The 25,938-nt window shown below is 45.5% G+C and overlaps 1 protein-coding gene across 9 annotated transcripts in view; it reads right to left on the reverse strand.

Annotated features, from left to right (window-relative positions):
* Positions 1-268: 268 nt before the first annotated feature.
* The window catches only part of MAP4 (microtubule associated protein 4), a 276,281-nt gene continuing 250,611 nt past the window's right edge, over positions 269-25,938 (reverse strand). For 5 of the 9 annotated variants that reach the window (XM_073329157.2, XM_073329156.2, XM_073329162.2 and 2 more), the window contains 9 exons: positions 24,554-24,613; positions 24,072-24,397; positions 21,506-21,634; positions 19,708-19,800; positions 17,314-17,394; positions 13,683-13,764; positions 10,907-11,019; positions 7,248-7,422; positions 6,984-7,073 (listed from right to left, as the gene is read on the reverse strand). In XM_073329157.2, the coding sequence (XP_073185258.2) occupies positions 7,066-7,073; positions 7,248-7,422; positions 10,907-11,019; positions 13,683-13,764; positions 17,314-17,394; positions 19,708-19,800; positions 21,506-21,634; positions 24,072-24,397; positions 24,554-24,613 (1,067 nt within the window). In that variant the 3' untranslated portion in view covers positions 6,984-7,065. The other 4 variants (XM_073329155.2, XM_073329159.2, XM_073329158.2 and 1 more) reach the window with 4 other exon arrangements.

A 25,938-nucleotide genomic window follows, 5' to 3' on the forward strand; every position in this document is an offset into this window, starting at 1 on the left:
AGGATCTAAGCGAGATCCCCATGTCACAACTGCATTGTATTCACTGTAGAGGTCGGTCCAGAGAAGAGGGGAATATGGAGGCTGAGTGACTGACTACACGTAGAGCTGGAGATGCAAATACGGCAGGAGAATGCATGTACCCTGCTCCTGCCTCTGCCCGTGCCTTATTTACTCAGCAGCAGCCTAGGATTTAACCCACCATCCAAAGAACCGGTTTGTTTCCCAGAAAAATATCAGCCCCCAAAGAAATGCAAATTCACACTGGTGCCAAGGTTGAACATCTAGAAGCTTTATTTCAATCCTTTACAATAGTAAGAATCACAACGTCAAATCAGGAAATGTTGCTAATGGAGACACCAGTCTTGTACAGTCAACAAGGAGGGTGAAACAAAGGCAGAAGTAAACCAGTACGAATTCACTCCCTGGCGTCAGTACAAAGGGTTTGCACTCCCCCTCTAGTATTCTACCACCTCTCCCAAGTAGCTGGAGTCTCAGCCTTTACATCCATGCAATAATCTCCCCCCTCCCGATTATAGGATAATGTTGTATCACTCAACATTACAGCAACAGTTGGCTGCACAGTCGCTGCCAAAACTGGACAGTTCTGTGCTCTCCTCAGTCATTATGGTGCATCTCATGTGACGCGGAAGGAGCCTCTGCATAATATTCCTACAACACAAAAATGTTAATACTTAACCCTTAGAGAGCATCTTATACACACTAATCCTACCTCACACCTCCACTGGGAAGTTACTATTATTATCCCCATTTTGCAGATGAGGAAACTGAGCCCAAGAGGTTAAGTGATTTCCCAAGACTACAGAGGGAGACAATATCGAAGCCAGGATTAGAACGCCAGTGTTCCTTGCTCCTAGCCCTGTGCTCAGAGCATACCTGGCTCTCAGTCCACCCCGCTCTCCTACTTTCCTTCTATGCCTTTTCCACCATGTACCTATGTTAAGGGATTACTGAGCCTTCAGGCAATACCAAATGCCGGAAAGGGAAGTCAGCAGAGGGCTGGAATAAAGGAGTCTTGACTGATCTTACACTAGATGCCATCCTGTATTAAGTGAGACTTTTGTGAGAAGGAAAATATATATATATTGTAGCTAGATTGTCAGTGGCAAAGGGCAACAAAAGGTGGAGGATGCTTTCCACAGCTTTCTTCCATAGTTCTACATTTATCTTGGCTTCTACTGCTTGTCAAACTCCTCTGGGAAGCGAAGAATCTTCTTGTGAATTCCCCCCCCCCCCCCCGCCCCATACACAGAAACTGCCCTTGGGCGGAGTGACAAGATGGGAGAGGTCACATCTTTTATTGAACCAACTTCTGTGGGTGAGAGCAAAGCTTTTGTGCTCTGTGTAGCTCAAAAGCTTGTCTCTCTCACCAACAGAAGTCGGTCCAATAAAAGATGCGACTTCACCCACCTTGTCTCTCTAATATCCTGGGACCAACACGGCTACAACACTGCATATACTTGGGCAGAATGACATTTCTTCCACCCCAAAAAGATGACACTTCTCCAGCCAACTAACCAGTTACTCTTCCTACTGAGCCTTTCCACAGTGGTCCAACAAAAGCTAAAGAGGTTTTGGCATTTTCTTTCCGTCACCTGTGGTGGAACATGGGGCATCCTGGCAGTTCGAGAATCTGGAAGACACCAAGTTCTCGTGTCGGAGAACAAAATTCTGCTCAGAGGGCACCAAACACACAATGGTTCTAGTCTAGAGCCTCATTCACGCTGACGCACTACTCTGTGTACAGGGGACGACAGCAAGGATCAGCACAGAGAACTACACTCACCTAGCAGTAAGGGACCAAGAATGACAACAGGAGGCACACTCAGGCTGTAGCCCAGCCTGTGGGGCCAGGTGCTGCACAGCCCTGGAACAGCAACGGCCAATGCAGCCAGACCATGCAGCCTCCTGCTGTTGTGGCCCTGAGTTGATCCACCTGTTTGTTTGAATATCCTTTGTTTTACAGTATTAAAGCCCCACTGAACTGTGTATCTCACTGTCAACTAAACAGTCCCCAGGCACTGAGCAGCCAGCCATTCCCACCGAGGCCCTGCCTGCACCCCCATGCCACATGCTGGTGTGTGAGAGAGATCAAGTATGGAAGGTGGAACCAAGAGTCATCACAGAAAAGGAACCTCCAAGCTCCTGCAGGAGTCACTTTCCAAAGAGCCTATTAACCTCACCTCTTAGCCTTTCACCGCATCAGCCATTACAGACATCTCAAAGCCAATCCCAGCTTTAATCACAAGCCCAGAAAAAGATTCCTTTTCCCCCAAAGGTAAGAGTTGTCATGGCCCTAGGACACACATTCCCCTCTAGCCTTGCCATGGCTGCAATGGAGCTGCTCTTGCTAGCAGGGTGGATCCCCATTTCCAGCCCATCACACACTGCCACGGGGCTGCTCTGCTCTGAGACCACAACAGCAGGTTGCTTTTATGCCCCATCCATCGTGAGTCAAGTCCACTGTAGCCTAAAGCTTCCTGTCAGATGTGCTTACGAAACCCAACCTGACAGCCACCAGGGAAAAGAACGCCAACCCCAGCCCACCTGTCCCCTGGCTGTACCAAGCCATGCCAGCTTCTTGCAGATACCTGAAACCCAGGGAATTCCTTTGGTTTCTACAAGGGCATCTCAGGCCAGGAACATTTACATTCAAGCCACATTTAATTCAGACTCAACTCACCACTTTTCAAAAGGGAATTTACTACATAGTCCTAGGATCAACCCTAACAAGAATACACACAGATCGCTGGCATTATTCTACATCCTGCCAGTTGAACCCTGCCCAACTGGCATCCCTAATGTCTGGGAAGAGGAGCCTGGCTCACGAGAAGCCTTCCGTTTTACATGGGTCATCTGGAGAAGATGCAGCTGAAAAGAGAGCCTCTGGCTCCTTCAAGCAGTGCAAGTCAACACGGCTCAGAAGCCTTTCCCCACACGGGGGCCAATCCTGCTCCCACTGGAGTCAGTGGTTGACTGCAATGGAAGCAGCATTGAGCCGTGAGGGGCAACAGCTCATGAGTTTTCAATTAGTGGGTCAATGTCCCAAATATTTAAAGGCAGACCAGGACTAATGGGATTTTCAGCTTCTCGGCGAGATTTTCCAACCTGCTGCAGAATAGACAGTAACGCTTCCCGCAGCTTTCATTTTCAGGTCTCAGCATAACTCAGCGCTTGCTCCCATCCCTCTACATAGGAAACCAGAACCATACCAACCACACACACACACACACACACAACTATTCCCAAGCTAACAATACTTACAGCTATTTCTTTAAAATAAAATCAAAAATTCTTCGTAAAACTGACGCTGTCCTAACAAAACCAAACTGGTGTATCTGGATCTAGTCTAAGTCACCTAAAGACAGGCACAATAAATGTTAGAGAGAGTGGCACAGAAGCACAGAGAGCTCTTAGCGTTCAGCTGAAACCTGTGAGAGTTTGGGACGGTTTGTGCACATTTAGAGATAGGCCTTCGCTCTGCTGCAGACCAATTCATTGGAGAAAAGCAATCAAGAGGGATGAGGAGGAGGTAAAACTTAACTCTTAGCAAAACAAGTTTTTTTCTTTTTTTGCAATCTCAGAACATAAAGTGCAATGTTGCTACCTGTCTTCCTATCATGGCCCCCGAACTAAACACTCGCCACCCTGTGAAATCGGTAAAAAGGACCATCAGACACATCCTGCCTCAATGGCTTTACTCTTCCCTGTGGTCTCTAGCAGCATGAAGTGAAAAGAACGTGGTATTTCAGCTTCCACCTCTCTGAGTAATTCAGAAGAAAACAAATGAACGTTGGCCATATGTATCTGGAGCACATGGCTGGATTTTACAGCAGTGGCTGGAGTCTGTTATCAGCTACTCCCGCACAGGTACCTCGCTCATTAGTGCGCATTTCTCAACTCCTGGGTCTGGAGGGGAGCCCCAAGCCTGACTTCAGATTACCACCAATCCCAGCATCTGGTGTTAAACAGGAATTTAGCTAGGGCACCACACACCTGCAGACACAGGACTGAAAAATTCTCTTTGGGTGATGTGCACCTACCCTACTGCAGAAATGCGCCAGCCAGTGCAGCCCTGTCAGGTCTCCTATTTCAGAGCAAACTTCCATTATTGCTTTGGGAAGCAAAGTCTGTGCCTTTTCCTGTTAAGGGGATTGACTCTTAAAACCATTTCTCTGGTTCAAATACCCCCTTCCCGCTCAATCCCAATTCACAGATTTAAAGAGATCTTGTTAGAATTTAGTAACAAAACGTAGGAAGCATCAGAGAAGGGGCAGTGATATATACCGGGAGGGGTACATGCAGGTGGATGGGTCTTTCTTGATGTTTATAGAGATCTGAGCCAGCACCTGCAGAGCCAGAGCGGCTGTCACAGTGCTTCAGGGCATCACAACACAATTCAACCATTTTACCCTGGGAGGGTGCTTGATATTGAATAGGTTTCTCCTCCCTTACTGAGGTAGCAGGACAGCAAGTGCAACTGTCTATGGGGCCACCTCCTAATCCACCCCACAGGGAGCAATCTTTCAATGGATGGTTTGGCTATTACTGGCTTACTGGATATGGTGCTGCCCTGGCTGCCTCTGGTTGTGCAGCCTCAGCCTTATGTCTCCAGCGTCCATCTCTCCAGAGCAAGGTAAACATTGCAGGAAAGAAAAAAGGTTACGAGAATCTGAACCCCCTCGGGATGGACCCTCAAAACAAGCATTGAAAGATGTAAACAACTATTTGGAACTTCCAAGCAAAGAGAGCAGGAGAATTTGATGAGCCCAGCAGCTTCTCCCTGGTCCTAGGGTAGCATGCGTGTGGCATGAATTGGAGAGGAAAGGTGGTAGTGATGGGGAAGAGGGGAACAGAGGGAGTTTTATGGAGAGAACAGGGTATATATAACAGCCCCTTTCAGGTGCAAATCTGCATTGTTTATTCAATTTCGTATTTAGTGGAAAAAGCACTTACAAGACTAGCAGACCACTTGGATGCAAACTATTACATTTTAATGCCATTTTATTAGAAATCATGCAAACTTTAATATAAAAAATACAAGTGCAATAAGAATCTTTGTGTGTAAATACAGATTCCGGGTTATCGTGTCACTGTCAGCTTCCCAAAGAGAAATATTCCCACAAGCAGAGGAAGCTGTGGGCTCCTCTCCGCCCCCCATACTTCAAATTGGCCAGCCCCCTTAGCAGACGTCTGTCGTCAGTTAACTTTGATCCCTGTGTTTTGTTATTCTGCTTTTTGCTTTAAGTTAGTTTGATGACTCAAGAACACCAGATTTTTTTTATATACATTTTGTTTCTTTAGTGTCATTCGCAACATAAAACAAGGAGCTCAAACCACAATGGTGTGTGATCTCTTGACAAGCCAGGGCTGTACCGCCTTCATATTGTAAGCCTGCCTACTCTGCCCCTCCCAACCCTTCACGGACATTCAGCTCTCCCTCTCTGGCTCCCTGAATGGGAGGCGGCTGTTCACTTCTTCCCCATCCTAGCCTCCCACCAGATTGCATCTAGCCAGGTAATCTGTTGACCCCTACATTTAACATTTGTTAAAAATAATACATATCACACTGGATCCCTTGCATCAGAACACACACCCTGCATTAACCTGCAACATATTGTTTGAAGCAGCTTCCTGACCTGATACCCTGACCCTGGCCTGATACCATGGCAAAGAAAAAAAACGATCAACAAACTGTCTGTGGCTATTCAAGTTAATAAATATACTTTGCGCCTTTTGTTAATCCAACAGAAGCAACTACAAAGGTGCCAGGGCATCCTCTAGGGCTTGGTTATTTACCCCGATAGGAGGTTCTCTAAGCATCCCTTTAGCATCACTTGTTGCAGTCAATACAAGGCTTGGTTGAACTGTTACAGTAAGAGATTTTTTTTTTAGCACATTCTTATGCCTTTCCTTTCAGACATGGCTTAATTACATGAATTTGCTCCATCATTTAAAAATATTTTAAAAAACAACACAAAGAAAAACAACAGTTACAATTGCTGGATATGTCGATAAGAAGCCAGCACTGCAGCAGCGGTTAATGTCTTTATTCCTATGGTTAGGGAAAGAAGGAAAGAGAAAAGGAAACTTAGCATGGTCATAGCACAATAAATCATCAACACTTCGTCACAAAAAAAAAAATGAAACGGTTAAAGTCAACAGTTAAAACAGCCTAATGTGTGTGTATAATATAGATAATCATTAAATAGGAACAGCAGAAACTGAAGCAGCAGGAGGAAAAGTTAACAAAGAGAAAGATCACAGCTTATCCCCATTAACTCCGGCCTGGCTTGGGCCACTCGCAGCACAGCCCCACCACTTCCGCCCAAACGCAGCAACAGAATGAGGCTTGGCGCCCTCCCCAGAACGAGAAGTGGCTTTAAGCACATGTTTAGTCTAGAGCTCTCCAGCTGCCTGTCCCTAAGAAACACGTCATTCAGACTCACACTGATGTCCTCCTAAGAGCAAGAGGATTGGAGGTGAGGAGAGGATCACCAGAGCCTGAGACACACTGGGGAAGGTAGAGCCACTGTCACAATGAAATGAACCTCAGATTCCTGGGCCGTATGGGCGAACAACTACATTGCCCTGCTGACAGACAGCACCACTGAAAGGGAAGCTAGCCCTGCTAAAATGCTGTCCCCTTCCCACCTAAAGCCAAGTGCCGGGTTAAGGGATCCAAGCTGAGTTACTCTGGGAAGCACATGGGAGGCGGGGTGGGTGGGGACAAGTCACAAGCCTTGCTGAGAAAGCACCGCAGAAAGGTCTTCTGCATGGGGAGCCGGCTGTTGCAGCGGTGACGAGGAGGCGATGGAGCCCAGGCTCTCGCTGACGGACGTGCTACACCAGGGGGAAGTGCTGCTGGAAAGGTTGGGGGATTTGGAGACGATGATGTCCGCTCCGTGGTCCGTGCGAGCCTTAGCCTTCTCACGGAACATCAGTTTGTGGGATTCAATCTGCAGCGACACAAGGGGGTAGGTGAGATGGGGAGAAGGGGAGGAGAGAGGGGGCAGGGGAGCGGAGGATGATACCATAATGTCATCATTAGATGCCTGGAAAATAAAAGGCAATTTTCTTCATTAAAAATAAGGCAAAATTGACAGAAAAATGTAACTTTAAGCTTAAATCCGTTAGATCAACGTCCACAGGCTGCTCCGCCCCTGCTGCGAGTGCTCGCCCCTCCCCGCCCTGCTGAGCTGAGAAGAGAGGAAGGCACGAGCACTTACTTGTTTCTTGTATCTGAGTGCCGAAGCTCTGAATTTCCCTTTGGTCACCACCACCCACAGCGGGCGCAGTCGGCCCTACTCCATTCTCCCGCATTTCACTGCCTGCCTGGGACGCTGTCACGTCTCCATTCTGAGGGGCCTGAGCCAGCAGCGCTGCCTCTTCACTCCCCTCAGGCTATAATGAAACAAGGGGGTTGGGGAGGACAATGCCGTGTCAGTAGAAGGATGGGAATGAAATGGAGTGAAATGAAGAAACTACAGTCAGGGTGCCACCAAGAGCCCTCCACACGCACCAAGATGGGGGGTGGTTAGAAATGCAGCAGAGAAGCGCTACAATCAACTCCCTGGTTTCCTGAAAACCCACCTGTATTGAGCAGCTCTTCAATCAGAGCAACATCTGGCAGCAACGTGCTTCAATAACCCACAACCCCAGCCAGCCTCACAAAACCTCACTGGCCTCCTGCCACATCTCAGCTAGCTAGTCATAGCCGACACTGAATGAGCGCTCATATTATTAAACATCTAGTCATTTCCATGGAACACGCAGTACATTCACATGGAGTACCAGGCTAGCAGCAAGAAGACTGGAACAAAGTGACACCATCACCCATGAGAAGACTACCAAGCATTACCCTGTAGGATTAAAAGCGAAGGGACTTGTGAAAATAAGTAATCTGAGTATATTGCAATGAGACAGTCTCCTTGATTTGATTGTTTCTGTTGCTTATTTGCTTACTTGCCAGATTAATAATCCACAGTGGATCCCACACCCACAAAGGCAAGTTAGCACAAAAGACCACATCCTTGCCATACTGGCTGAAGCTGGTCTGTGGTCATTTGGTGCAGCTCTTCAAGGGATAGGATTCTGTTTTGTGGCATGTTCTCCTTAACAAGGGTGATCCTATTTGGAATTGCTGATTTCCAGTACACTGCTCTTGGGAAAATGAGTTTACACTGCTAAAATAGAGCTGTGGCTTCTTCAGGGGAATGCAGAATTATCTGGAAAGCCCCTCAGCAGATGTGACTAGCAGCAAGGGAGGGGGCTGAGAAAAGACGAGACACCATCTGGAAGCAGGCTGTGCTCACAGGAGCAGAGTGAGCACTGCAGACAGAACTCATCTGTACTGTGTATTCTCTGTATCGAGGGGTGCTGTGGATGGTCCTGACTAACAATGAATGCACTCCATGATACTTCGGCCACCATCCTGCTCCTGCTCACCATGTTCCTTTGGAGAAAGCCCTTACAAAATGGGTTCCTCAAGCGGCCAAGGGAATGCATTTGGAACAATGATTTTGCCGTTTCCTTTCAGAGGATCTGAGTGGGGGCTGAGAAATCTTATTGACTATAGGTATGGCCATTTCCTACACTGCCTAGTGGGGCTGCAAATCTAGCAATAGCTGGCAATTCCCCACCACTCTCGTGCAGCCTCGACAGACAGTGCACCCGTCTGACCCCCCTTTCTGGGGTTTAAACCCACATGAACACAACCATAATTTTGGTACCTAGATAATTCTGAAGGAAAACACACAGAAACTTGCAAGGTTCCCACCTCTACACCACTCTTCTGCAAGCAGAGCAAGACCAGCTGTCTTGCACCTAACACCTTGACAGACCACTAGAGGGCGGTTACAGTCAGAAAAGTACCTTTCTCACTCAGTTCTGTGCATCTGTGATTTACTGGTTTAAACAAGGTCTGACTCCCGAGAGCCCTGTACAGCCCACAGAGCTATAGATGAACAAGCTGGACAGTCTAGTCTGCCTCACACACTGGCAACAGAGTTAGATCAGATCTGACAGCAGGATCAGTGTTGAGGGAAGAGGTACTAGGCACGCTAGGCTCTCGCACACCCAGGCGAATGTCCAGCTCTGACAGGGAAATCACAATGCAAGCTGGATGTGGAGGTGACAGAGACACGATCTATGGAACCCAGCACCACTGGACAACACTGGCCATCAGCAAACAACCCGAGTAGAATTAGTGTCGAGTATAAACAGCTGGAGCAGCCTGGCATAAAGTAGGACAGGGATCAGATTCTAACCCCTACCCTCACATAGCAGCTACGTTTATACCTGCTTAAAACCATCTGCCTGCTAAAGTCGGATCGTCTGGGAGCTAAAATTAAGTTTAAAGGATTCAAAAATGGAGGAAACATCCTACTTGTCCCTCAATTAATATGGTCGGCAGTGTCTCAATTTTAATGGGGTCTATTTGTATCCTTGTGTGTGTGTGAATCCTGCCATATCTGCTGTTATCCCAGCCCCTCCACAACCTCCCTGACTGCATGCCCTTTGGAACGGGGACTGTTTATGATCTTGTTGGATACAGCACCTACCACAGTGGGCCCCAACCTACATGGCCTCTCGGTGCTCCCACAACATAAATGTCAATCACGAACAAATAGGATTGAAACAATGGAAAGCGAAAGCATTTGGAAGGGGATGCTTTTCTCCAGTGCTCTCCCCAGGGGCTGAGGTGCTGCTGCCCTTTGTGCTGGAACACCGGATTCCTTCCCATGCCATAGTGCTTAGAACTAAACCTCTGGTGCCAACGAATCTACCCGAATGTGTGAACTCCAGCTCCATTCTCGTGTGTATATGGCTTGGTACATTAGCCTGCACAGTCATAATGAAGAGGTCATCTAAATGGGGGTGATTTCCCACCCCTAAAAGCAGACGCCTCATGGCTGTAGTAAAGCTGAGAGATGCACCAGTGCAATTTATAGAGCTGTGGCTGAGGGTAGTTTGATGTCCTTGTGGTGGAGAAGTGCTGTACCAAGATAGCATCCCAACTCTAAAGCAAGAATTCATTCTTACAGTTATCCAGAGAAAGGGTTCAGAGCTAGGTTTAGTATGAGGTTAACCCCACCCATGGAGGATTCTACCAGACAGACAGATTCCTTGATGTAGTAAAATGCGTATTTACAGCCCAGAGCACACTGATCTCAGCAGCTCTGTTTGGGAGAGAGCTTCCAACTAGCCATTCCAGTTGCTCTGATTGGTGCAATAACGAAAAGTTACACAAACACTTAGCCAGGACGAGTGAGCTGGTATTCTAATATCACAATGGAGGGAGCAAAAGTCGGACACAAGTCTTTCCTCTCACCCATGCAACAATGGATCTGATTATAGATCTAGCCTAAAAGGTTAAGCCTCTTCTCAGACCCTCTAGAGGGAGGGAGACAAAATTAACCAGGCTGCTCTCTCAGAGCAGTAGTTTTCACGCTCTGGATCGTGACCCGTTTTATTGGGGTCGCTAGGGCTTGCGTTAGACTCACTAGGACCCGGGGCTGAAGCCCGAGCCCCATTGCCTGGGGCGGAAACCGAAGCCCGAGGGCTTGAGGCAAGGGTACGGCTCCAGCCCTACATGGGATCGTGTCATAATTTTTGCTGTCAGAAAGGGGTTCCGGTACAATGAAGTTTGGAACTGCTGCTCTAGAGACATGTGGTGGGACCCATCTAGAATGGATACTGACATGGTTCAGAGCTCTCTCCCATTTAGCCCTTCCTTGTTTTCTGGATTTAATGACAGAGTGGTTATGGAAGTGATGCTGGGAATGAGTAAATGGCCACAGGCTGACTGAAGGGGGCAACTGGGATGCATTAGCAACAAGACAGGGAGCTGAACTGAGCTCAAGAAAAAGAGCAGAATGACACATACCTTCATTGTGCCTCCTGCTGGCACGTGTCCCACATTGTCCAGAGAGCCCACTTTTGCCTGCGCCTTCTCCTTGAAGTTCAGCTTCTGGTTCTCGATTTTGACATCTCCTCCCCCTGGAACAAGAGAGGTGGATGGAATTCATTATTGGTTTCAGAACAGGGGAGCACTTGGAGCAGAGTCTGACCCAGGACCTCCCTCCTCCTCCTGCTCCAAACCCACCCCCAGAGTTCTGCGTTAAGCCAATTACTTTGTAGCGTGTAGGGTGGAACAGTGCATTAAGTGTCTCAGCTTTTCACCAACTGAGGCCTGGGCTCAAATCTGATCATTGTCAAGATGAAAGCTGGTGAACTCCACCTCTGCATACAAAACCACAATACAAGCAAGCATGAGTTCCAGAGTCCAACCCTGGAGATGCCCCTGTGCAGAGAATGCTGCATGTTAGGACGGGTATGTAGGAGGAACTGCACATTACCACCTTCATTATACCAGAGGTGCTTCCAACTCCTCTCCTCCAAAGGAGGACAGTCAATCCACGTTTAAAATGTCAAGGTCATTTCTGATCGCATCCTCTAACTTCCCACTCACATACATGTGCAGACACCTCTCCTTCCATGTCCTTTGACAACCTCATCTCATTATTTAAGTGGATGTTTGCAAGAGATCCACGACCCGATCTTGGTGTAGGATTTTTTGACTCCCTTTCATTCGCTGCATTCCTCCACTAGTTTATCTAGTTCAAAAAAGACCTAGATAAGTTCATGGATGATAGGTCCATCAATGGCTATTAGCCAGGATGGGCAGGGATGGTCATGTCCCTAGCCTCTGTCTGCCAGAAGCTGGAAATGGGCGACAGGGAATGGATCACTTGATTACCTGTTCTGTTCATTCCCCCTGGGGTATCTGGCACTGGCCACTGTCGGAAGACAGGATACAGAGCTAGATGGACCCTTGGTCTGACCCAGTCTGGCTGTTGTTATGTTCACTTATTTTCCATTCCCTCTTCATCTCCATCAGTTGCAACTGTAAAACTGCATCCACTAATCACTGTTTTCTAGGGCAGGAAGACCTGCGGTCTAGTGGTTAGCATTTGGCACTCTCACTGCCACAGCTTGGGTTTGATTCCCAGTCAGAGAAAAGTGACTTTATATTAAAAAACCTTCAATTATTCTTCACTTGCAATTTAAACAAATCCAGACAGGCTCCCATGACGCTGCATGAACAGCTCAGGAGGCCTCCGTCTGTCAGCAGTGCAGCCAACAGCATGACCCATAGAAGAAGGAAATCCTCGCTTTACCCTCTTATGTTTGATAGTGCTGCACTCTGCTGGAGGGATGGAAAGAGGCCCAAAGACCTACTTGAGATTTGTGGCAAGTTCTCAATGAACGTGGGAGGGCTGCAACCCCCATCAAGTAACAGGGGACGTGCAGTGTATTGTTCTGCTTCCTCTAACAATTTTATTAGAAAACTGTTCATATAGTGAAACACTGGCGACAATTTCAGCCCTCCAGGGACATCATTAAATACATAAGCTCCTCAGCATTTTAAAAGAATTTCTGAGCTTTGCATGGGTGAACGGAATCCTTTCTGGCCAATGGATTTTATCCCATCATTTTGGCCACACAGAATTGCTTTAAAATGTGACATAACAGATAATTCTTGCAGGACTATTGTGTTTTAATCAGCCCTGGACAAGAGCAGTTATTGTAGTGTAGCGTACAGCTTGTTACTGCAAAGCACTGAATAGACAGAGGCCAAGTTTGTGACACTATGTTCTCCAAGTGGGAGAGAGTTTTTGATGCACTGAACCATGATGTTTTGTGCACAAGGTTGAACTGCTTTCAACCCAAGAGACTTTCAGGCTGGGTCTGGGGATGTCTTTGGAAACAAAGACTAGCTTGTAGTGTTCATTTTCAGGTTTGGTCTGTGAACTCTGTTTTCTTCACACAGGCATGTTTCATTACCAGGGGACTCTTCTGTGCGGATGATTGTCCCTTGCTACTGAAAAAACCAGCAAGACAAAGGCCTGGACCATACTCTTTGGGCTTACTCAAGGGTCGGCTTGATCTGACATGAAGCAAAGTTTAGACAACTGGCCTGCAGCCATAACACCTTGAACTGTGATCCTGTCAGCATTTCAGCTAAAGAGCGGGTCTGCTCAATGAGGAGTCCAATGGAAATCTCAGACACTGGAAGAATTGGTGCCTCTGCTGTGTTGTCAGTGGGGAACAAAGGATTCTTGCACATGCATTCTGTAAAGTGATTTAGGATCATTTCAGGATAGGTGTTCTATAAAGTATGGATTGTTACTGTGCAAAACACTAAAAGGTCTCCTGCATCTGTTCCGGAGAACTGGAGAGAGACTACTTCACCCTTCTCTAATGCCCTCCCTCTGAGGATCTCATTAAGCCTCAAAACCCTTGAAAGGCAGGTATCTCACCATTTTAGAGTTGGGGAAACTGAGGCAGATGGGTTAAGTGACTTACCTTGTTCTAAGCTTGGCTGTAACAATGACTTGCTATTTGGGGCAAGTCACTGCCACAGCCAAACTTAGAACAAGGCAAGTCATTGTCACAGCCAGGATTAGAATCAGGTCTCCTGATTCCCAGTCCCCTTCTCTAATCAGGAGATCATGCTGCATCCATAAGAAACTAGATACTTCCCTTCAGAATGCCATCCATCCACCTCACTTGCTCCAATTGGGATCACAGGTTCTGCCTGAATGACATGCAATATTCACTAACTGACAAAGTGTGAGGGTGCACACTAAGAGTTTTACCTGGCTTGTGTTTAATATTTGTTTTAGAGCCACACTTTGAGGACACTTTGGAAATGTCAACTTTCTTGCTCTGGATCTGCACCTACAGAGACAGGAAGGAACAACTCAGAACAAAGAAACATTTCTTATGAAACTGGAAACCACTGTCCCACCGCAAAGGGCAGTTTATATTTAATGAGGTCTTAATCTCCCCTTGCCACACTTTTCCCATTAATCACCTGGCTGGTAGGTGTCAAATAACATTGCTGATGTAGGTTTCAAGAATTCTTAAGAAAAAGGCAAACGTTCATTAGGATTATCAAAAGCCCTGTCCCAGCCAACAAAGGGTGAATATGTGCAAGTAGAAATGTGTACTGAAAAAAACAAAACCAGTAGAGATGGATAGTGACCAGAAATGAGTGTCTCATATGCCATATGCATAGGAATATTAAAGTTTGACCAAAGAGGCCGATTCCACCCCCAAGTTCCCCAGACTGTTTCTACCCAACACCAGCCTTGACTTTTAAACCTGTCCCATGTTGCCTTCAGCCACGTGCCAGGAGAGAAGTTATCTGGATTGGTCTATTTGGAGCAAGGCTATCCTACTGTGGTGCCAAGCATATACTAGAGGCTTCAACTTTCTCTCTACCATCTTCAGCCAACACACCAAGATGTGGATCCACCTGATGCTAAGTCTGTTTCTTTTGGGCATGTTGACAGGCATGTGCTGCTACGTATGGGGATAGACTGCATCACCACACCCAGGACTGTGTCTTACTGCTAAGAAAAAAACAGGCTGGATGTGGGGGTTCTCTGAGATAAGCTATGGAAATATATATCTTTTATTTACTGGGTTTTATTTGCTGCAGCAACATCATCACAAGGTTGTTTTCTTGACAAATCTCAAACTACACACATATGGGCCTGAACAATACCTGACTGGGAAACCTCTGGAAAACCAGCAACAGCAGTAGTGTAAGTGATTCAATAGATAGCCCTCTTCTGGGTCAGTAATGAGTCAACGTCCCAGCATGAAGTTAGCATAGGGTTGCTGGTGGAGATGCCCTCTTTTGGAATAGGTGTAAAGCCAAGGCTGTTGCTACTTTAAGTTATTAAAGATTTCACAGCCTTTTCCCCCAGAATAGGATTTTAACCCCGATACCTGGGCTGAATTCTAGCTTCAGTAACTACACTGTGCCTCGTGGAGTTTCAATACCATGTGACTGTCTTCTCTTCCTACCCATAACCTGCTGTGTAGCATTGCTGTGTGCCACTAAACAGTTGACCTATTCCATCCCAGAGGAAGCTGCATTTCAGTGGCAAATGAAGTTATTCTTGCCTGGTTAATTTGTAAAATGCTGCACGGAAGATGTTATATCACCAAGATTTCCCCGGCAAGGAATTCATAACTTCTAGTTACTTTAATAGGACTAACTTGTTGGGGGGGGGGGGGACGACTTGGGGAGATCCTCTTCTCTAGTACCTCGCTGGCTTGGAATATTTAGTATCAGATTATCCATATAAACAAAATAAAAGTATTTCCTTAGTATTGAGTTCACCTCTTTATAAACTAGAGAGAGAAAGTGAATGAGGTAATATCTTCTATGGGACCAACTTCTGTTAGTAAGACAGACAAGCTTTCACAGAGCTCTTCTTCAGGGCTGGGAGTTTATAAACCATTGCAACTGCCATGCTGAAGCCCATTAAGAGCCTACTGAGAAGCTTCATTGTGTGCACATGTATTTGTAACTTGGCGTGTGTGTAATTGTGCAGATTCGTTTAGTGCTTGCATAAGGTGCTGGATTCGATACTCTTTTTGTTCACAGAATAGGTACAGTCCACACAGAAGTAATATAAGCTCCCTTTATATTGTCCCATGCCAATGTCTCTCAAACCTGACCTGGAGGAGCCAGTTAGCCCTCTAGGGGTTAGAAGAGAGTTCAGTGGCCATGGTCCATTCAGTCTTTGGTCTTCACAGAGTCTGCCAATAAAGTTGCCGATTAGTGATGATGGCTTTTATGATATGATGTTTGGTGAGAACTGGACTAAGATTCTGTCACTTGGCTATTTGAATGGTAACATCTGGACACATGAACGAGGACCTTGAAGAAGTCATTGTGATTTCTCACAATCTTTAGGGTTGTGGACAGCTGTTTCTTTTAAGAGTCTCAATTTCCCACTTCCTACTAAGGCTATGTCTACACTACGCAGCTTTTAGCCACTACAGCCGTGTCGCTAAAGGCGTGCAGTGTAGCTGCACCATCAGGAGAGAGCTCTCCTGCCAACAAAAAACTTCCATCCCCAACAAGCGGCGGTAGCGTTGTTGGCAGGAGAGTGCTCCTGCCAACAACATGCTGTTCACACTGGCACTTTTCCTCTACAAAACTTGTGTCTTTCGAGGGCAGGGGTGTGCGTTATTTTTAACACCTCTGAACGACAAAAATTTTGTCATTCAGTTGTCAGTGTAGACAAAGCCTAACTTGAATTATTGAACCTGTCCCTCTAAAGGCCATGTTCTCAGACTCAGGGGCCAAAGTTAAGTGCTGATTTAGTTGCCTGACTTTAGGCACTCTGGGTAGGAAGTATGACTAATACTTTCCTTTAGTTTTTCACCTCTCTAACCCTCTCTCCTTCCACTCTCCATTAGCTTTCAAACAGGGTGGTAGCCTCGAGACACCAAAGAACCCACATGCTCTTAGAAGAATTCCGAATGATCGCACCCAGACCCTTTGACAACAGGGATAAAATGAATATACAGGTAGTCCTCGGACTTATGACACAATTGATTCCTGAAAATCGTGTCTTAAGTTGAAAACATCGAATTTCCCATAGGAACACTGTTGGACCAAGCGTCAAAGTCTAAACCAATGTCATTAAGTCGAAACAGGATGTCAATTTATAAACAGCGTACGTGCCATTCGTTGCAACTATAACGCTGTAAAGTCGAGGACTGCCTGTACGATGGATTATCCAAATGTCTTACTCCTCGCTAGATTTAAACTTACCGTAGACATTTCATTTCTATTGCTTTGCTTTTGTATTTTTTCTCCTTATTTATAAAAGTATAACAAACACTATTTCCAGGTAAAATCTAATGCTGTGAGCTTTGGGGTCTTTCTGCTAGACCTAATGAAAGCAGTAAAATAGTCTACAGCCTTCAACCTCAACTTCTCAGTATCCTGACAGTCAGTCACCACCCTTGCACATAGGAGGCAGGGCAAGCAGGTTCCCCCTACCCACCCCCAATTTTTTCCCCAGAAGGTAATTGAATGAATTGGCTAGCAAGTTCCAGTCACTTCTACCACAGCAGACCTTTTTGTAAAATGACAACACTAACCCTGAATCGCTAGCTTTTGCTAACCACTCTGCTTGCCCCAAGAATGCCCAACAGCCATTACTGAGGAAAGAGTAGCACTGGAACCATGGACTTTTCAATCATTCCCATCAGCTGCATGGTTAAAAACTATAGAAACAGGGAGCTTCTATGAGCAGATGCAATGAGAGGACTATCTCATGCTGTCTGACTGGACAGAAAATGCCTTAGAAGCGGACACCTGGTACAGTGCCCAGGAATAGCGGAGGGAATGCAAAACGGACAAAAGGAAATCCAATCATAAGAAGCCAGGTGTGCCAGTCTGGCTCTTCTACTCACATTGGTACTGCCTGGGCTGGGTTTGGGGGCGATGGACGGCTGGGAGCGGCTGCCTGAAGCTGGCTTTTGGGCATTTGGAACCTGAAAATGATAAGCACTTTATTCTCTGTTCTTAAAGTGAACAGCTTAACTAGTGGACTGAGGAGAAGAGATGTAGTGGTGACAGGAAGAGAGACACTGGGAGAACAAAGAGCTGAAAGAGGATACCTCTTTTCCCTAGAGCTGGAAACATCCCCTAGAGGGGATAGAAGAATAGTAAAATGGAGAGAAGAGGACAGTTTTGGTGGTTTATTACATGGGATTTTTAATATAAAGTGAAAAACATTCCCCGCAACCCAAGGTTTTATTCTGTAACATGTCTGTTGATAACAGAGGAGGAAAAAGTACATGAGGCCCAGCCAGAAATATACTATACAAAACACCACTCAACAGAAAAGGAGTGGTTTATAAAATAAAGCCCCTTTGGGTGCATAACAGCTGCTCTTTAGCAGTACAGATGAAAGAACCCTATGGATGCCAAGCACTGGCAAAGTGAAATGTGAGACAACCCCAGCACAAATATAAAATGTCTCGGCAGTTATAAATCTTGAAGAGAACAAAAGCCTGATTAAATGAAAATTACACCTGTAGCTGTGCTCTTCCTACACCCGGAGAAAAGGTTGTTCTCCACCTGTGAAAAGGATGACTAGCCCTTGATTTAACAAGCTTTTTTTAATAAAACCCACAACGAAGGTCTTCAGGATCCTCTTGCAGTAACTTATGAAAGAATTTGAATGCAAGAGTTGATGCATAACCATGCACAGGCATATTTCTCAAGAAGGTGCTAACAGCGCATGACCTGCCCCACAAGCAATATTCGAGGCAGCATTTACAGCCTCCAAGTCCAGCGAGTGGCAAATGCTCAAACAGGTGACAATGCACTGAGTCCATGGCCAAGCACTACGTTTGCCTCTAACGGTTGACTATTTGCAGGCCAAGAATGCAGGTTTCCTCCCCACTCCATCCTGGAAGAGACCCTGAAGGGATTTAACTTTAGCTTTTTTAAACAGCATTGCATTAATAAGTTTTTAATCCCACAACTGCATAGAGCAGGGGTGGCCAACCTGGGGCTCCGGAGCCACATGCGGCTCTTCCGAAGTTAATATGTGGCTCCTTGTCTAGGCACCGACTCCGGGGCTGGAGCTACAGGCGCCAACTTGCCAGTGTGCCGGGGGGCGCTCACTGCTCAACTCCTGGCTCTGCCACGGGCCCTGCCCCCACTCCACCCTTTCCTGCCCCCTCCCCTGAGCCTGCTGTGCCCTCGCTCCTCCCCCCCTTCCCCTCAGAGCTTCCTGCAAGCCACAAAACAGCTGATCGGGAAGGAGGGGGAGGCGCTGATCGGCAGGGCTGCCCGTGGGTGGGAGGCACTGCTAGTGGGGTGGGGAGATGATGGGGGGCTGCTGACGTATTACTGTGGCTCTTTGGCAATGTACATTGGTAAAGTCTGGCTCCTTCTCTGACTCAGGTTGGCCACCCCTGGCATAGAGTCAGTGGAATGGAGAAGGGAAAGCCAGGACATCACTATAGGTGACACCCCACTCAGTACAGGGATTCTGAACTTCAACAGCGATAGCTGTCAGTGTGTTGGGCACAGGGACAATGGAAAATTAGCAGCAGCAAGAAACAGACTCTTCCACCTAGTCACCCTCCTTATTTAAAACAGTGGCAAAGTTGCTATTGCTACGAGCATCCACACTCTGCATTCCCAGAAACTATCACTACTTAGAAAGTAAACAAACTCTGGCACAGATAGATAGATAGATAGATATTTTTAAAGGTAATGCAGGCTGTGTCCACTGGGAAACAGGTGACCTGTCAGGTCAACACAGGACGTCTTTAAAGCGCATGTTTTTTTCAGCATCCAGATGGGTATTTGGCATTGCTCCGATCACTCAGCTCTAGGTACCTAGCAATACTATCTCCATCTGAAATCCACAGTGTGTACTCAAAGTGCGTATACAACCATCACAGTATTAGCTCGCAACACCTCAGCAAGCTCACCTCCCTATTTCCAGTGAAACCAGTAGCCTTGAATGTTAGAAGTCGCTCTTAAGTTAGTAACTAAACAAAGATTGGAATCTTACATCCCCAGAAGTGTTTCAAAGTCCTTCTCCTGATGCAAAATCCTCCTTGCTTTAGGTCACTGGGAAATGGATCGAATGCACGGCTGTGAAATGTAACATACGCTCACACATTTAACCTACTACAGCTCAGGAAAAAGTCTACCTACACATCTCCCAGAAATCTTAATTCTGCCGTGCTCATCCGCCTGAAACAGAATATTCTCAAAAGTCTACATAAAAAAGCAGAACAAGAAGTTAGTAGAAAGACAGCTTGTCCAGAGTCCATACTTACATTCCCACCTCCAGGGACATGCTTAATATTGTCCTTGGAACCACACTTGGACTGAACATGGCTGTAGTTCGCTTTTTTGGAGACTATCTGGACCTAGAGTGTTACAGAATGGAAAAACAACACAAGGGAAGAGGACTGGTTAGAACGGTCATACGGCAGGCTGGAGTGATGCTGTAACATGGTAGATAAACAAAGAGCTGTGTTAAACTTCAACCCAACTTCAGCATTACATGTGAAAGAACTTGAAAGACAGAGAGAAAAAGAGTGAACAAACAAGGAGAGGCAGAGTACAGCTAAGCAGACAGTGGCAGTGGTGACAGCTCAAGTGCTATTGTGGAGGACAACACTTTCTTAGCATATTGTACAGACAAGCAGTACAAGAGCGCCTGGCTGCCAAGAAGACTCTGTATGCTAGCTTCCTTAGCGCATGTTCAGCCATGCATTCCAGCAGTGAGAACAAACATGGCTATCTCCATCCCTTCATTCTCACACTTTCATCTCGTTGATCCAAGTCACTGCCTCCGACGACCCACTCACTGGTTAGTCTCTGCAGTTTTAAACTGTTCCAGTTTGCCTGGGAACGACTCAAATCCTAGGCAATGCATCTGAAAACCTCTCAGCAGTATAGCCTAATCCTGAAAGCAGTAACTACATGGAAGGTCGTCAAACCACCAATTTAACTTAATTGGCAGCAGGTCTGATGCCAGCCAGATACGGGAGAAACAATGTATCTAACAAACAGTTCCAGACCCATTAAACACACAAAAAAGCCTAAGGCTATGAACCCTCAAAAGTTAAGTGAAAGCTACAACTCTACTCTTTAAAAAATAAATAAATAAATAAAATCAGTTATGACAAGCCCCTGAGTTCAGTCCTAGAGGTTACTTACGGTATAGCATGTTCAGAAACACGCATGGTACAAGAAGATAAATTAAATACGGGGTGGAAGCTTTACCTCCTACAGTAGTTTGGTTTTGTACACTGAAGTTATCACCTGTAGCTAGAACCACCAACATGGATTTTTCAAATGATACTTGCCAATTTAGGTAGATTGGATTAAGTGCAACAAGGACCCTCACATTTACCCTGCCATGGAAATTTACCAGCTTGCTGGCTCTAATTCAGAGGAGCAAAACATTTAAGAGCAAGACCAATACCATCCTATACATATATAAGGTCTACCTGATGGTATCTCAGGAGATAGCACCAGCTCACAAGTTAAACTTTCACTGCCAGCCCTCCTCTTCTCTACTCCTTTCCCCCACATAGCTCAGATCTGGGATAAGACTTCATGACAGAACTTCAGGGTAGGAAGCCAACAACTGGTAACCACCAGCTGTGAGGGGTTAGAGAACAGTATTCTTGAAACTAGGTCCAGAAAGTTACAGGGAGAACATTAAGTCACCAGTTCTCCATACTTTTTTGTTTGAAAGTGCCAGGACCATTGATCCCGCTTCCTAATCCCAGCATCCATAGATGCATCCATAGAGAAGGGAGGTTTTCCTCACAGAAGACCAGCCCATCTAAAAGTGAAGGCAGAGCACACCACTGAAGCAATGTGTAAGTCAGGCCTTGAAAAAAACTATATGTGAAGTCAGCAGGAATACTTCTGACTGTATTTTACTGGCAGTGTCACAGGACATACAGGAAAGATGTGGAAAAGGTGCACGTGGGGAAGGGAGGGGAACAGTGACACTGACAAGAGAAAGCATAAAAGCTAAATAGAAGGGAAAGTGACTCAAATGGAAAAAAGTTTCCCTTTCATCTTTCAGGGATAAAAGACTGAAACAAAACTCACTTTCCCATTGGGCTGCTTTTGTGCACCCTCTTTTGTTACAGTTGTTTTAGTAGTAGCCATTTTAGAGACTGCATTGGGTTCAGACTTTCGCGCAGCACCGGCTGATTCTGGTTTTTTCTCTACTTTAGCCTAGATGGAGACAAATGGAGGATGATTTTAACCATGAGAATCAAAGTAAATGATGGGAGGAAATGATGGAATTCCAATCAACAACCAAGATAGATTCAGTGGACTGGACAAGCCAGGGAGAACTTTTTATAAATCAACATGTTAAAATGGTGAGACAAGGTGGAATCTCAAATCTAGAACTGGTAAAGCAGAAGGCACGGTCTCACTCAGACAAGCGAATCTCTTGAAAGATCCCTTCATGCATCAGAATTTTAGCGCTTCCTAGTGGGGTAGGTGGCCACGGCTCTGTGGAAGAATTATGCCCGGCCTCATAATAACTGAACAGTTGTGCCAGGTTCTGTCCTACAGTATTTTTGCTCCACAGGTCTACCTGGAGACTTCCTCCCACCTCTGAAACCCTACTAAGCGTTCCGCTGGATGGGTCTGCCCTGTATTCCCATTACTCATCTCCCTCACCACCCTACCGTGGCTCATGCTATACATTATGCTGCGTACAGCGATGAAGAAACGTTACCTGATCCTGTGTATTAAGATTTAATCAATCAAGATTGGTGCAAAGGCAAAAAGTTGCAGTTAGTTCAACATGAGAATGTGCAGGTTTGGAAAAATTCAGTGTCAGCCTGAGAGGCCCATTTTCCCGCTGATTTCTTACTTGTTAACCAATGCTCACCGCAACAGGCAAGTGTACTCAAAGCTGAATTTTTTAAGACCAGGGCTTCTGCAGCAGCTCTGTACCCTGCTGAACCAATTAATAATACAGCAGTAACACAGGCAACACTTCTCTGTTTATTAGGACACTCCCAAAAGAAGAATAACTTTGAAGACTTTAAAAGCCCTGCAAGAAATACAATGATTCTCTTTGACAGACAGTCTATGTTAACATACACTCTAACCTACTGCTATTATGAAATGGAAATGATCCAACAAAATAAGGGAGTACAAACAAGGGAATACATTGTACAATGTCCCTTTAACAGACAGCCCTGAAGTCTAGCCAGAAAGCTTTCCACGCTTCTGGAATGCTTTTGACCAGATTTCTGAAGGACCTTAATGGTGTTAGTCAACCTCCAATCTAGTCTCAACTTGCATTCAATTTGTGAGCACTCCTCCCTTGGTTCTCACTTCCAGGTCCTCCAGCCAGGTTTGGTTTACCCTGTTTGGAAGCTTCTCCCTTTGTGAACGCTGGCACAGCTTTCCCTAAATGGGCAGACATTCTCGGTCATTACTTAGATATCTGCTTTTTATGCACCCCAACACATACTCATGGAAGCACTCTTTGGGCTCCTTGGCTCTGAGGGGTCATGACCATCTACAGTTATAACATGCCGGACTTTTAACAGTTCGGTGGTACCTTCGGTGATGTGGTTTATGGTATACTACAATGCAGCTCATGACTGCCCTTATGATTAGTGTGCCTTTCAGAGACTAGGGTTCCCATCAAAAAGTGCTTCACCTTGGTTACAGAGATCAGAATGGAAAATCAGTTTCAGGAGACCACTCCTCTGTATTAAAAGCAAGGGTGCTGCAATTTGCTCCATTTTACACAAAGTAAAGCCCTCGGACTAAAGGCAAGTTGCTAATTCAATACTTGGTCACACAAAGTTTGGGAGTATCTGTTATATGATGTCTGATAATAGTTTCATGTTTCTGCATTTACAAGATGTATAGGTTGGAAATGTTAATGATTGCCCTCTGATTAAAAATCAATACACATTAATCAGTCTAATGTCTGACCCTTATAAGGAACTCCATAGAAATATTCCAAGGCTTTTCTCATTCAGAGAATCACAGGGAGAAAATTAATTAGCACCTCTGTATTAAATGAGGGCCTCAAGGTATGTCCTACCCCCTCCTTCAACCTCGGCATCTACTTTTTCCCATAGCAGTTCTCTCAATCCATCTCCCTCTTCCTTAGTTATCTGTCTGTGGCCACCAGAGGGTGTCCTGAGAACAGCACATGCTGCCCTATCCACCTCTGCTTCAAGCCTAACCCGTACAGCACATTGCTCATGTCAACAGAGACAGTGTGTCCTAAGACTTGCTCCTGAATCCAGATCTCCCACGTAGTGGCACATTACTCTACCTGGTGTACAATTTTAGCAGTCCCAAATCCTCTTCTCAAACAGATACTCTGAAAATAAATGAGTTCTGAGCTTTCACACAAGCTAGTCTTCAGATCAGGAGTGTGGCTCTGTTTCTCCGTATCAAAGAGTTGTGAAATTTTGTTCATATTCCAAATACTTCCATGAAACCTTTCAAAGTGTATTTCCTCTATATGCTAATGGTGCTGCCTTGTGCACATGGGGAACCTAAAAGGAGCTCTGCAGAGTCTGAATATAGGAAAGCCAGTGAGCATAGAGTGACTGAAAGCAGTGAGAACTACCAATAGCTCTTAAATGCATGTGAGTAGTCCTAAAAGCTGACTGAGGAGACTTACCCTTCCTCCACCAGGTTGGTGTTTAATGTTATCTGTTGATCCGATTTTGGATCGTATGTTCTTCAGGTCAGAGGCAGAAACACTGCTGGTTGGGCGAGGTGGCTTGGGAACAGTGCTGGTTTTAAGTGGAGCTTTAACTGTTGATGGTTTTTTAGCTTCTGGAGTTGTACTCGATGCTGTGGTGGGTCTGGCTGCAGCTGGCTTGGGTTTGGGGCGGCTGGTGGCAACTCCAGGTGAGACAGGAGTACCTGGGGTTGTTGTAGTGGGGGTAGTGGCGCTGTTCTTCACAGAGTTTGCAGGAGCACTCTTTGGGCGGCTCAGGTCTGCTGCAATAATCATAACAGAAAGGGAAGTTTGAGTAAATATCAATCAAATCAAGCAGACAAATACCCAACTGTAAAGATACACAGTAACATGTTGATTGAACACATTTTTGTAGTGAAGTAGAGAAGGATTTAGATGCAGGAACTGAGGGAGATTACCTGATGGTGACTTCACAGTGGTCTTCCTGGCATCTGCAAGCTTTGTTTCAGTCTTGATAGCTAAAGAGTACAAAAACAGTCAACCTTTTCTTCATGCTTTCATTGTGAACAGATTCATTGGTGTTACTGGGAGTGAAAGCCAACACACAGACCGACCCTTTGTGGATGCTGGCATAGCTTCCATGAGTGGCCAGACATTCTCCGTTGCTTCTTAGAAATCAGCTTCTTCTGCATCCCCAATGCATACTTGTGAGATGCAAAAAAGGATGACTGCCACTCATTTTAGGGCTAGCCTCTTTCCTACTATTTAGAGGGAAACATCAAAGTTTCTCATAAAATCAGCTGCTCCCTATGCCTGGGTGAACTCCCTCTCATTACAAAAGCAGCATCTTATTTCACAAGATATGGTACAACTCATGTCCTTCAGAGAGAGACTCAAACTCATAAAGTCTCAGGGAGGCTAAAGAATGTCATAACATGGTTAGGCCTCAGGATGGTGGGTAAGGGTCGCTTTGTTTTTACTTTTATTCATTTTTATATAATGGTTTTCCCACATCTCTCACCAATTGCTTGCTAGTGACATTCAATTGACACCTTTAATGACTCCCCCTCTCTGCTTCTCTTAAATCAATTTGGGGCCTTCTCTCAACTGTCTTCATTCAATATCAAAAGCAAAAATGCATCCCTTGGCAAACCTGTTTATCTCTAAACTTTGCCATCATCTCTAACCTGACGATAGTTTTGCTAGATTATTTTCTGACATATGAAGGTACTGTACCCAATACAAGGTACTATTTTGAACCTTACTATGATGGACAAAAATTAATTATTCAAGAGATTGGAAGTTGGTGGTTACCAAGGGACCAGTGATCATGACCCGATTACATTCAATGTAGGCAAACAAAAGACAGTCCCAAGCAGTAATATATACACTTGGTGCTTCAAAAAGGCTAATTTCCAAAAGCTGAGGAAATTTATGAGCCAAACTGATTAGGAAGAAAAATTTAGACAGAAAAAAGGTAAATGAAAATTGGGAGTTCTTTAAGAAAAGGTAATTAGATGGCCAAAAAGCCACAATTCCCCAACCAAGATAGAGGACAACTTTGGCTGACAGCCCATCCTGATTGTGGCAAATTGAAGTGAGCAATTAGAAGCCCAAAAAACCAAAAGAAATATATAGCAATCAATATAAATTAGAAGTTATGAAGTGCAGAAAATTGATAAGGGACACTAAAGACATCAGGAAAATTCCATGACTGGCAGGACTAAGCACAATAAGAAGGAAGTGGGTTGGTTTGTTTGTTTTTGTTAATAGATCAGCAACAAAATAAATACTAGCAATGGTGTAGGCCCATTACTAGATGTAGATGGTAACATTGTTAATA

The sequence above is a fragment of the Lepidochelys kempii genome, chromosome 2, assembly GCF_965140285.1.
Source record: "Lepidochelys kempii isolate rLepKem1 chromosome 2, rLepKem1.hap1, whole genome shotgun sequence".
Lineage (NCBI taxonomy): Eukaryota > Metazoa > Chordata > Testudines > Cheloniidae > Lepidochelys > Lepidochelys kempii.